The sequence below is a fragment of the Tenrec ecaudatus genome, chromosome 11 (genome assembly GCF_050624435.1).
Source record: "Tenrec ecaudatus isolate mTenEca1 chromosome 11, mTenEca1.hap1, whole genome shotgun sequence".
In the NCBI taxonomy this organism is placed as follows: domain Eukaryota; kingdom Metazoa; phylum Chordata; class Mammalia; order Afrosoricida; family Tenrecidae; genus Tenrec; species Tenrec ecaudatus.
Window position 1 is genome coordinate 76,353,712 of NC_134540.1, and position 13,966 is coordinate 76,367,677.

Genomic DNA, 13,966 nt, shown 5'->3' on the forward strand with positions numbered 1-13,966 from the left:
GAAAATGTTTTCAAAGCCATTTGAAATATTAAACATATGAGGATAGGAAGGGGCAGTGTTAAAAATGAATTGCCTTTGTCTGATTCTAGACTTCTGTCAATGTCTTTATCTTCTCTGATACATTATTTTGATAAAGTAGATAAAATAATCCAGGACAATAGGCTTTACCTGTTTCTTTTTCATTTCTTCCCCCGCCCCCTTCAGTCTGTGAATGTGATATTTATTGGTGGAAGACAGAATCAGTTAAAGATTGAATCATTAACTTATCATGTTACTTGGTTTTGAAAATAGTAGGAATACAATATAGGTTTTAATGACAATAAATTTAAATTATGCGGAGACTAGTTCATAATTTTTTTGAATAGATTATGCTTTATCCTAATTTTTTTCAAAATATCTTACATAAAACAAATATAATATTGGTTTAGAGGGTGAAATACAGTTACTTAATCTAAATATTAGGTTAATAATGGGTTATACAGACAGGTTTAGTTATTATGTTATTATAATAGAATACCAGTAGAATTATGATTTTTAAAACTGGTAAGTTGAATATCGGCGTGTTCTTTTCTTTTGAAAAATAATTAAAACTAATTGTTAATTATTAAGCTTTTATTAATGTGATTTCAGTCATGAGAAATTTCCTAGATCATTTTAGTAAAACATTATACAAAGCAAGTAGCAGGTACCCTGTTTTCATAGCAAATTATGTGCATTATCAAGAAAGTTATCAGTAGAGTCTTTGAGTCATGAAACTAAGTAGAATTACTATGTAAGACATTACATAGTTCAGTTACCTGAAATGAATAGTAGAAAAGAGAATATGCTCCGAGATATTAAGGTTTCCTTTGTTTTCCCAAATTGTATTCACTTTCCTTCTGTCTTCCAGAGTTACCATGTCACCAGCAATCATTTTCTTGTGTTTGGTTTGGCAGTTGATGGATCATTTGAAAGCTGGAATTGAAGATGTGTGTGGGCAATGGAGCCACTACCAAGTGAGAGACAAGTAAGGAAGCTACGGATTTCACTACCTGGGAGAAAACATTTGTGACATGGAAAATCTCCAAAGGTTACATTGGAGCTAGGCGGGGGGTGGGGGGGATTAGAGAGAATCTGGGGGAACAGAATCAGGAAGATAAAAGTTTTGGGAACCATGCTATATCAACAGATTATTGGAAGTCCTGGGAATTTTTAACCTGGAAAACAAAGGGCTGTCTGGTAGGGGAGGCTATTGACTTGCCATGTATAGGTTGCTTTAGAAGGAAGTAGTATAACTTTTGGATGGAACTAGTAGACAGAGCGTTTGAATCAATGAAAAGGCTTCCAGTAATAAGACCAACTTAGTCATGGAATAAAAGGTGTTTGCTTTATCTGGCTCTGCGAGTCTCATTGAGAATGTAGAAGGAGAGTGTTTGTAGTTATAGTCAGTTGTTGGAGAATATGACATTAAGAACTGATTACAAGGATCCACATGTGACCTCCTGCCTGGGAGATGGACGGCAGAGAAGGGGGGGTGGAGGGAGACTCCGGATAGGGCAAGATATGACAAAATAACAATGTATAAATTAGCAAGGGCACATGAGGGAGGGGGGAGTGGGGAGGGAGAGGGTAAAAAAGAGGACCTGATGCAAAGGGCTTAAGTGGAGAGCAAATGCTTTGAGAATGATTGGGGCAGGGTATGTGCAGATGTGCTTTATACAATTGATGTATGTATATGTATGGATTATGGTAAGAGTTGTATGAGCCTCTAATAAAATGTAAAAAAATAAAAGAAGAGAAAAAAAAGAAAATGATTAGGGCAAAGAATGTACAGATGTGCTTTATACAATTGATGTATGTATATGTATGGATTGTGATAAGAGCTGTATGAGCCCCTAATAAAATGTTAAAACAAAAAGAAACAGCTGAATTAGCCAAGCCAAAGATGTTTTCTCTCTGGGTTTGCTTTCTTTGCCTTCCAGCTCCCAAACATATGGATGTGGATGGTGCAAGAAGTCTTTAGGCTGTTCAAAGGCACAATCTTGATTTGAATTCAACTCTTACTTTAAAATCTCTTTTCTTTAAAGGGAACCATGGTAGTTTGAGACCCTAAGCATAATAGGCCAGTGGAAGGGCTACCGAAAGGTTTCTGAGACAGACAGTGAACTTGGTGAAGTCATGTTGAGAAAAGGGAAAATAAGAATGACTCTCAGTCTTCCAGAGTGGGAGCCAATGTAGGAGCGAATACAGCGATTAATAATATAAATTATATATAATATATAAATTATAGAAAAATGTTTAGAGAATAATTAACAGATGTCATTTACGGTACTTTTCACATCTATGCTTAGATAACATGAGCATTTAGTCTGAGATTCTCGTTTGTGAATAGTTGGTCACTGAATCCACGGTCATTGGTGAATCACTACCAGGGTGGGGACAGTGAAAGCTGACTGAGAACAGAACTCCGAGAAGCTCCTGTTCATCTGATGCAGATAAGAGAGATGGAAAGGCAGAAGGAGATTAAGAAAAACGGGTCAGAGAGACTGGAAGGACAAAAGGAGTCAGTCAGAGTGTGGAGGACATGAACCAATGAGCCAGGGCATCTAGAAACACAAGGTGCTTAGTTAGAGCACCCGTAACCGATGGGGGTGAATATTGCACACACACAAAATAATAACATTTGCTGTTCAGATGGTTTTGATTCATCAGGACCGATGTGTCGCGATAGAACTTCTCCATAGGGTTTTAATGGATGGTTTTCCAGAAGTCGATTGCCATGGGGCCACTGGGTCCATTGGAAACTCTAAGTTTTTCATTAGCAGTGGAGCTCCTTCACCATAGGGACTGCCTGGCAGAAAACCTGTTTCTGTTGAGCTGATTCCAATTCATGGCAACCAGAGAGAACAGAGTGGAACTGTCCATCCAGGAGGTCTCAGGTTGGAATCTTTAGGGAAGTAGGCTGCCTCCAGAGAGCCTGGAACCCGCTACCTGTTGGTCAGCAGTCAAGTGCTTAACCATCGTTCCCCCAGGGCTCTTTTGCACAACCTACAAGCTCCTGATGCACAGCTCAAAGGGATTTTTTAAGAGGGATGTCTGAGCCGTGAAGGGCAGGAAGCTGAGGGCAGGGGGTTAAGGCATAAAGAGCATGATATCTTAAGGCAGCAGAGCAGAAAAGGCTGAGGAGCGACTCAGAGCAAGAACGGGCATGGTAGGTGCCAAGCACAAACCCCCAAGATCAGGGACTCACAGTCGGTGTGAATCACACCTGGAGGGAACTGAATTGATAAGGAGTCGAACTGGTCCAAGGTCTGGGAAACCAATCAAAAGATAATAAGCCAGCAGTCGAGGAAGTTAGGCTCCCTTCCCAAAAATCCATCAGTCAGACAAACCCCCTCTCTGAATGTAACATGATTGAAAGGGTTGGAAATTCATGCACCAAGCATACGGCAGCCTCTGGAGGCGGCCACGTGCCTACGTGCAGCTCAGTCTCAATGGGTCGGCCAGAGCACAGGACAATAGCCAGCCCCCACCCGTGTCTAGCCTATTCAGTATCTCTGTCATTTAGACTGCTGGGACATATGTGGCCTTTTCTTGTTTTGTTGTGTTGTGTTGTGTTTTGCATTTCTACCCTTAATTGGCAGGATTCAAACCGATCTGCAGCATAATGGGGCAAAACTACCGGACCATTTAAACTTAGTGGGTTCTAGCTGAATAGACCAGCATTACTGTTAAGTGCAGCTGCCGCTGTTATGAGCCATTAGAATGGAACACTTGTTCAAAAGCCTCACTCCCCCCTCCACCCCCATTTCTTCTCTTACAATTGGAGCTGCGCTGGGCTGGGCTGCCCCGCTCCCTACTGACGCACCCATTTTGCCCTGATTGCAGCTTGTCCCTTCCTTTTGTTTGGTTGATTTTCAATGGGTGTCGGCCGGTAGGCCATTCTTTCTTCACTTTTTAAAAAGTACATACACTATGACATATTTTTAAAATTATGTCCAAGAGCTAGGCATTCCAGTCATTGCCCTTGTGTTTTTCAGAATAAAGGCAAGTAGATCGTTATTTTAAAGAAAAATGTCTACTTATCTAACAGCACGGACAGAGATAAGGAATTTTTAAAAATGTCACTTTCCCTTTTTAGGTTTAAGAAATTCGATCATAGATACTTACGAAAAATCCTTATCCGAAGGAATCAGCCCAAATCAAGCATCGTGTCCTTGTACAAGAAGCTGGAAATGAAACAAGCCATTGAGATGGTGGAGACTGGGATACTCAGTTCCACAGCATTCTCAATACCCAACCAGTAAGTCCTGTCCGCTCTTTGATCCAGACTTTGAGTTTGATTTCCAAAGGGGACTAACTCATGATGCCAGTTACACTGGGTCAGACTAGGAGGGAAGAGGCCGAAACAGAAGAAGGAATGCTGAAATAGGGTTCTTATTGGGACTTGGCCCAGATCCAACATGTTTTTAACCTACTGTCTGAAAATTATATCCTAGCAAAAGTTATCTGTTTATTGATTGTCTTATGACACCTTTCCTGGGTCAAGGGAACAAGTGAATTATAGAATGATAAATATTTTATAAGCCTTTCTCTTTCTCCTTCTGACTAAGATCTCATTCTTTAGTACCAATTCTTTTGGGTGTTTGTGATCTTTTATTTTTTTCCTAACTTTTCTTCCTTTTATACCCACCAATGTATAGATCTGATGGGAAAGGAATTTGGAGAGCTGTTCTTCAGATTTTGAGGATCCTGCAGTTACATTTTTCTCTCTATTAAGTCATGTCTTCTGCATGAGGAGAGACGGGGTCAGCCTCCGCTGACGCTAACTTGGATTTGAAGACGAGTGGCAGTAGGGAAGAGTTTCTGGATGGAAGTTCAGGGCTGGGGTGCTAACTGAAAGGTTGGCGGTTTGAATCCACCCAGAGGTGCCTGGGAAGAAAAGATCTGGTAGTCTGCTTCCAAAAGGTCGAAGGAGTGCAATTCTACTCTACAACACATGGGATCACTCTGTTTTGTTCTCGGTAGTAGCAATTTAAAAAGGAAACTGTTTTGGTAATTTCGTCTACAGCACAGGTTGGTGTGAACCTTTACCTGCGTCAGTGTGGGTGAAGAGGCACCCTACTGAGTTGGAGTGGAAGTGAGGGACATCGTTAGAGAAGATACCAGTCTATAAATCCCTCATTATACAATAGCTTCCCTTTAAGCTTGGCACTCGTCTAAGTGCATCTGTATATTAATTGTCCAGAGAACTAGCTAGGTAAGTTTTAAAGCTGTCTCAACTCTCCCAGGGTACTTGGTCTGACATTTAGCAAAATATTTCTTCAAAGTCATAGGAATTAATTTACCTCCCAAAGAGGCCCAGTTTTCTTCCAAGAAATGATTTATGAATTGGGGGACATCATCATAGCATGTTATATTTAGGAGAAGGCACACTCACCTCCAGCCATCCTGTCATGTTTAACAGATAAAACCATTTGGTCATGAGCTTCCCTTAGGTCCTCAGCTTTATAAAGAAGCTGTGATCAGAGCTAGGAACGGGTGGCATTGAAATTGACACTAATGTCAGAGTGTGATTTCTGAGATAACACCTTCATCCCTTACGTGTTAATGAATCAGAAACACCCTCGCCTTTCTTACGTGACCTGGGAAAATCTGAGCATCCAAAGAAGTCTCCCCGAGGGAATCGAGGTATAAAGAGAAAGTGTCTTCCTTATTTCTCAGCGAGGTTGTTTTTGCTTTGATTGCTTGTTTGTTTTAGTGCTTCCCATTACATGGTTTTAAGGAAACCGCTGGTACTAAAATGGGAATGTGTTGATACACATTTATTGGCAATGCCATGCTTAGTCAGATGAGAGCCTGAGGCAGAAGAAAAAAATTAGTAATATCAATCTTGTCCTTACTTAAAAGTTAGATTTTCATTGTTGAATTTTGCATGAATCTTTATTTTATCTAGTATTGAATGAAAACTCTTTATCTTGGTTATTAGTTTTTGGCCACCCCTTACATTGTGTACTGAGGGTGAGTACCTCGCTTGCTTGATTTTAGACCCAGCACTCCTTCTCAGACACCTGTGACATGCCAGAGGATCCGCAGCGGCGCTGGGGCATAGGCACGGGGCTGCTGGTCACACAGGAGTCAGGAGTCCGGTCACTATCGGCTACGTGGGAGAAAGCAGAGGCTGGCTGCCCCTATAAAGATGCGCAGCCTCAGAGACCCGATATTGCATTGCTCTTTGGAAATAACTCAATGGCAGCGGATTTGATTGGGTTGGTTTCTTTATCACAAGCACTGTGGACACAGACACAGTCCCTGGCGTCTTGGAGATCACACTCCAACAGGGTCAAAGTCATTACTAAAATATCGCCTGAGCATATGATCATACAGAACAGGGAGCTAGCAAGCCCAACATAGCGTGTAAGAGGTGAGCATCATCTGGGCCCCCAGATTTTACCTGCTCACCCAAGGATGAATTGGAGCTACCTGTGTCCTGTAGAACTAGCTGGGTGCTGTCCAGGTTCTGACTGTTTAGGACATTAGGGTCTTCCTGGATTGGATTGCTGACTAGTTATATGAACAGTGGATGCAGATATGTAGAAGTACTTATCTTAAGTGTGAATCAGTCTATCGTGTGGTTAAACATATTATGAATCTTGGCATCAGACTGCAGAGGTCATAGCAGTTGCCCAGTTTCTGACCTCAAGTCAATTTTTAAACCAGCTTTATTAAGAAGGGGTCACTCTGCTTAGTCCATTATTTTTCAGCCATGGATTCAAGATTAGCAAGAGAATCTTCTAGAGAAGAGATCTTCTTCCTTGTATTGCCAAAACCAGTAAGTTAATTTAGCTGGGAGAGGGGATTTCTAAAAGCTGATGTTTAATACAAGTTTAGCATTTAAACTTATTTGATCTCAACAGAAATCTGTAGGACATCTAGCGAAAAGGAATTCCTCTCCTAACATCAAAGTCACTAGTGTTTTGAACAACATACCTTCATACAATAAGAGGAAAAAGAAGTGTGTATTCAGTTCACTTTTTATTGTTGTGTCTGAGATGATAACAGCAAAGCACACATTAATTTTTTTCCTTCAGAAATGGAAGCAATTGTTTTTTGAAGAGGTTTAAATTTCCAAAACCCTGTGTCTTTTAGAAGACTGTAGACAGCAGAGTGCCGATGATGCAGATTCTGTTCAAATCCCTTGTTTTCATGGGCCTCTCTTCTTTGACCTTCAGACCAACCCTAAGAAATCCGTGGAGTATGCACTTTGAGTCGCACTTTAAATCTGAGGCATTCTATCTGGCCAGGGAGTGGTCAACGTTTATCAATGTCAGATAAGAGAGACTCGAACTGATTACAAGGGTTGATATTATAAATAATGATTGATCCCACGTAGAAACCTATGCACAAGAGGAAAATGCATAGAGCAGAAATACATTAGTGAGTACTTGGGGTTGGGGGCGGGGTATAGGGGGAAATGGGGCTTATTGCTAAAGGGGCCCTGAGTTTTTGTTTAGAGACACGAGAACTTTTGGAAATAGACAGTGGCGATAATAGTACAGCCTAGCAAAAACAACCGATGTCACTGAATTGCTACCTAAAAATAGCAAAAATGGCAAACTTTATCTAGATATATTTGGCTCCAGTAAAGCTAAAATAAAATAGCATTAGTGCTTAAACATTTTGATTGATATTAAAGGGATCCTAGATATTTATGAAAGGATGCATAACGAGTTATATTTCATTCAAAATATATTCCAAACTTCCTGATAATTTTACTATGTCATTTTAAAAGTAGTGTGAAGTACATATAGAAAACTTTAATCGACCACACAGTGACAGCTATTAGTTTAAATTTATACATTCTTATACCGAAGACCCTGGAACTGTGAGCTGAGTGCCATTTTCCTTTCTGTACTGGAATTGCTTATGTCATGGGAGCAGTGACATCATCTATCCTGCGCTTCGGTCGTTGTAATTGGTGGTCATCTCCGGGGACCTCCCCATAAAGATGCGGGACTACCCCCCGCAGAGAACAGCTCTCAGGCTGCTTTCTAAGCAATTCAATGAGAAGGGTTCTTCTAAATGGGCAGGGTGTCATATGTGATCTCCTGAGGATCCACACTGTGGCACAGATGAACCATTCTTCCCATTATGCTTTTAAAGGTGTGTTTATGATCCCATTATGATCACAAACAAAGAGGTCTGTGAACCTGTTTTTCAAAGTTGTTTAGATTCACATGCTCCCACCACTTTGATGTTCATAGTCATAAAATTATGAATTTTCTTGAAAGAGATTTCTCTTTTTCTGAAGGTTCCATCAACAAAATTCTTTTCATTCCAAATTTCAATTTTGTGGCCTAAGAATTATTACAGATCCAATTTTTCAAAGATGTTTTCATTCCTATATGCCTGATATGAATAGTTCTGAGGTGAAATGAGAAGACGGTTCCTGGAGCGGTCCATGAGGTCATGGGGAGAGCCTGGTGGAGCGCTCCCGTGGTCTCCTGCACCACGCTCGCCAGTCCTCTGCTTAGGGTGGATCAGTGGAAGACAATGATTTGGGAATTTTAGTATTATTATTGCCAGACAGTAGCTAGACGAAGTTACATCTCCTTCCTAAAGTCACCAATTACAAATCAGGGAGTGCACCATCAGTGCGCTTTATCAAGTTCATTAAACTTGGTAAAGTTTAACTTCCCCTCCTCGGCTTGCCTCTTTGGTTGTTTTATTCTAAACACAGACAGAGGAACTATTTGCCCAGCTGTTTCTCTGAGCAGTCGAACACACCCGCTGTAACTGGAGGCTGTGCCCAGATTGTGAGTGTTTGCGGGTGGGCTGAGGTAGCGGGGTGTATTTCATAAGAATAAATCTTATTTGTAAGACATTTAAACAGTTAGGTTGAAAGAACCTAGTAACAATTAGATCACCTCGGGTGGTAATAACATATTAATAGAAGTGATTTTTGTAGCTCTGAGGTATGGAAATTCTGATTTGAGTAATTTTTAGAGTGGTATTAATCAACCTATAGATAGCATTGCAAAATAAAATTCAGACATAACTTGGTATCCATTATCCAAGCCCTTAAAAATCTATTGCAATCACACATTACTTGACTATCTCCTTACTATTCATGGCTATGTTTTACTAATGTTTGGAAAAACATATTTTAAAACATGGTCTATATTGAAACTAATGATTATTCATCTCTGTGATCAATTATACAAAACTCTTTGATAAACATGTATTAAATCCATCAGTGGTTCACTTCTGCACTAAGAAGAGCTGTTGTGTGTGGGGGGGAGGTGGGGAGTGGTGGTGAATGGGGGTGGCTCAGAAAGGAATTATGCCAAGATGTTAATAGAGGAGATAGTATTTTTAAAATTAAAACAAAAGCTAAGTCCTTTTCTGTCAAGTAGATCCTGACTTAAAGCTCCCTATAGGAAAGGGTAGAACTGCCTGATAGGGGTTCTACCACGTAACCACTGTGGCTCCTTGATAATATTCAAATTTGCTAATTTTTGTTCAGATTTTTACCCAGAACAAACACACAACCCTACTGCCATTAAATTCCCAGCAATGCTCTATAGGGTCCCCAAGATTATACATCTTTATAGTAGCAGGGAGCCACATCTCTCTCCCTCAGAGCATCTAGTGACCTTGAACCACCAACTTTGTAATTAGCAGTCCAAGGCGTACCTGACAAGTACCACTAGAGCTCCTTAATTTTCTACAGTGAATATATATTATTGATGTTACAACAAGTTGTGTTGCTGTCATTGTTAACTGCGGTCACTCCAGTTTGAACCAAACACATTAGTCACATGAGAATTTTGAGCTTCACCAATGTCATGACTCTGGAATGGCTGAGGGCAGTGGTGCTCTGGCTACCTTTTGAGCACCTCAGAGGAGAGGAGCTTGTGCAAAGAAAGGGTGTGGGGGGTGGCGGAGCTGAAGCAATGAGTGGCCTCCTGCCTTAGAACGTCATATGCTGGGCCCGTTGCTTGAACCGGAACTGGTTCCCCTGGTGAAAATGGCCCCCTTCTCTTGGCACACATGACTCTAGTTTGTTACAATTGTTTTTTAAAGATACAGTCTCTAAAAGGAAAATTTCCAAGATAAATGTAGTCATGAATTTTTAACATTCCCTTGGAGCAGTGCTACTTAGAATGTACTGGGTAGACCAGTGCTGATGAGTGACTAGGTTCGTTACCTGTCTGCAGTCGAGAAGTGAGAGTGGGCGTTTGGCTAAGCCATCGTATTCCTTTTTATTTTGCCTTTCATTGTGTCTTTCAATTTTCTAATGATTTATTTGTATTATTTTATAAAAATGTGTCAGTGGGTGACAAACATGGAGGAAGAAAACAACAGCTCTTTTTACCAACTTAAACCCTTTTTTATGAACGACTTAGTAACTAAGTCCACATGGAAGAAGCAGGCCATCATCAATCGCCAAAGGATTGTAAATCATAGAATCCAAAGTGGAAGGAGGGATTAGTATCAGAGTCCAAATTGTGAGATTCTGATTTGCAGAAGACGATGGATAATAGTGGGGCTCAAGATAGATTTGTGGGAACCACATAGGAAATAAGCTACCGGTGAGCTCCCTCTCTCCGTCGGTGAGGGATGTGGTTACTACACAGAGTCCACTGGAGAGATGAGTACAGAAGATCAAAGAGAAAAACCTGAATTGAACAGTCAAAACTTTTTCAGTGGATCCCTCCTCGGATGCACGCTGGATCTAAGTGGTGTTTATCAATTTTTTGTATTTTTTTTTCATATTAGGGTTTATTTCAGAGGTGTTATGTCATTGGGTCACCTTCTTAAAGTTGTGTTATGTTTTTCTGCTTTCTGTTTCAGGATTGATGAAGTGTCTATAGGGACAGCAAGTAGAATAAGGGTTTAGGGTAGTACAGTGGTGGTGGCGGGGGGGGGGGGGGCGCGGGGGGCGGGGCGGGGATAAAGGCAGACAATGTCAAGGAGTCCAGGAAGAAAAAGAATGCTGAAGACAGTGGTGGTAATTGTGCGACACAGCTTGACGTGTTTGAGCTATGGAGTGATATGATATAGGCGTGTGTAACCCACCCCCACAAAATGGATTTTTTTTAAAGTTGTGTTTAAATGTTTTTACAAATACAACCTTATTTTTGCAAAGTACTCTCCATTACACATAACATATTTGTCAAATCTGCGATTCTATTCTTGGAAACATTTTTCAAATGCACCTGTTTGTATGGCTGACAGCACCTCCCTTGATTTTTTTCTTCACCTCTTCTACATCATCAAATCATCGTCCTTTCATGTCCCTCTTCATTTGTGGAACCAAAAAGAAGTCGCATGGCATGAGGTCAGATGAATAAGGTGTGGGGGGCTAGAGAGGCATGCTGTTTTTTTGCCAACAAATGGCACACTGAGATGGCTGCGTGAGCAGGTGCACTGTGCTGGCAGCAATGTCAGTCCCCCATCTGCCACAAATCAGGCCTTTTTTGTCACACACTGTCACACTGTTATGCAATCTTTTCAGAACCTCTAAATTGAAAGCTTGATTAACAGTCTGACCTGGTAGAAGTAATTCCAAATGGACTATCCCCACCACATCAAAAAGACAAAACAACAACAACAAAAGGAGTGATATCACTTGATGAGCTTTTGGGGGGCGATGTGACAATGGAGCCAGCCATTGGCTTGATTGATACTTGCTTTGGGAGTCATGAGAACAGCGCCATGTCTCATCACCAGTAATGACCTTGGAAAAAGTCTGAGTTGCTTCAGAGCTGGGCTTTCAAAACAAGATGCTCTTTCTCCTGGTCAGTCAATACCAGAAGCACAGATTTCACAGTGACCCTTCTCATTCCCAAATCTTCTGTTAAAATTGGCTGCGCAGAGCTCCAAGGTGGTCCACAAGACTTCCTCATCTCTTCAATGGCTGTCGGTCTTCGAGCGCAAGTGCCCAAATCTTGTCAACATTTTCCTCCACTGGGGACATTCATGGACATCCAGAATGAAGTCTGTCATCCACCAACATTTCACCTTTTGAAAATGAGGAAACCACTTGTACACTTGAACTTTTCCCATAGCTCTGTCCTTTTAAGCTGTGTTCAACATCGCAACAGTTTTTGTGGCGTTTCTCTTGAGCAGGAAACAACATTTCACAACTGTGCACTGTTCTCTGAAATCAGCCATCACACACACAAAAAAACGAGATTTAAGCAACACCTCTCTTACAAAAGAATTCACTGTGACCAGGGAGAACCTTCCTGGGTGATGCCACTGGGTACATTAACTGAGAGCAAGTTGCTCGATGCTTGTCTAGCGGGACAAATGTGTACCATGAAAGCTTTGCTCAGTGGAGGTTTATTTTCTGTTTTTTGGGGGGATACCACCTCGTATGTATTAAATCTCACTAAATTTTTAAAGGGACCTAGAATAATCCCCACAAAACATGTGTAAGCTAAAGAACCATGCATGTCATGCTGTAACTTTAAGTTTGAGGTTTGATTATCATAATATAAGCTTGTATTTTGATAGTTCACGTAGATTTATTAATGTAATTTAATAATTATCAGATTAATCTAAATGGTATTTTCATAAAAAATTAATACAATTTACAATGAAAATAATAAAAAACAAACAAACAAAAAGAAAATTACCCAACCAAAAAATATATCAAGACAAGAACTTTCAAACTTTAAACTTCCACACCTCTTGCTATAATGGAAGAATAATGCCTGGATTCCTTCCAATGATGTTTCCAGGGTCCAGAGGATACAAGGAACCAAAAGGCTTTCCCCCGAAGATGTGGAGTCCATGAAGGACATTCTGACTCACAACATGTACCAAGTTCGACAAAGGGTGCGTATAAACCACTTGCAATGTCTCTGTTTCCTGTCCTTGGAACCAGTTCTCCAGGAATCAATTTCTGTTTGTGTTATCCTTTCTAAGACAGCCTCCCATTTCTCTCTGCTTAGTTTAGAGAACAAACACTCAATTGTTAAGTTTCTGCTGAAAAACAGTCAAACCTGTGCCACAGAAAGAAATGCAAATCCAGTGACTGGCTGTAGGGGTCAGGCTGCACTAACTCGCTCTCCAGCCTGTGCTTTTCAGACGCTTCACGTCCTCCTCTCCCTCCAGACAGACAGACAGGTGGGAACCCCAAACTCAGCCTCCAGCACTGCAGAAAGAAGATGGCTCTCATAGCAGCCACTTGCTTCCAGGCTACTGGCCATGACAGGGTTTAGAATATTGAAATGGGTTGGAGTACAACATCGAAATAATAAGTCTTAACACAAAAGAAGCAGGTATGAAGTGGGAATTAGTCATTGGAAACTGGTCTAAAGTAGGTAGGAAGAATATTCCTAAGGGGAAATGTGTGAATCATTCTGAAACTTTTATTTTCTCGAATAAAATTTAAACTTGTCTTTAAATCAAGTTTAAACCACAAGGTTTTTCAGGCCTGAGGATTAAATTGTCTATCACTATTTCTGAGCATGATTTTAAGTTAATTCACTGTGAGAACCTTGGGTTCGGTGCCTTAGAACATAGTCTTGATGAGACTAAGAAATTGTTTTAAAAAAATTGAATTAGGGAAGTTAGTTACCTCACTGTTCAAGGTCACAATAAATTCAGATTAAGAACATATATTTCAACTCCTATCCTGTGTTCCTTCCATAACTTCACACCTAGCTAATTCAGCATGTGTTCATTGTCTGGCTTCCCGTTTCAGAAGAGTCAGAGAGCCTCTCTTCCAGCTCGAGCCATCTAGGTCTGAAACGGTCATCATAGGCTCACAACAAATTCCATGGCTTTCGAACAATTCCAAGTAAAACTTATTCTCCAAGGCGATTGCATTCTGCCGCAGAGAACTAGATAGAACTTCTTGGTCTGAAAGGTGCCTGAAGTTCAGTGAGGAAGATGTTGACGCAAGGGCGCCCCAAGCTCAGCCTTTTTTCCGTGTTGATGAAGGGTACATTCGGGTAAAGGTTCAGAAATG

General features: G+C 40.8%; 1 protein-coding gene across 1 annotated transcript in view; it reads left to right on the top strand.

The window, feature by feature from the left end:
* Window positions 1-13,966, top strand: part of SLC9A4 (solute carrier family 9 member A4) — an 83,643-nt gene that overhangs the window by 48,980 nt on the left and 20,697 nt on the right. The window contains exons 7-9 of the mRNA XM_075562571.1: window positions 936-1,006; window positions 4,121-4,282; window positions 12,732-12,828. Coding sequence (XP_075418686.1) covers window positions 936-1,006; window positions 4,121-4,282; window positions 12,732-12,828 — 330 coding nt within the window. The remainder of the gene's footprint in view (window positions 1-935; window positions 1,007-4,120; window positions 4,283-12,731; window positions 12,829-13,966) is intronic.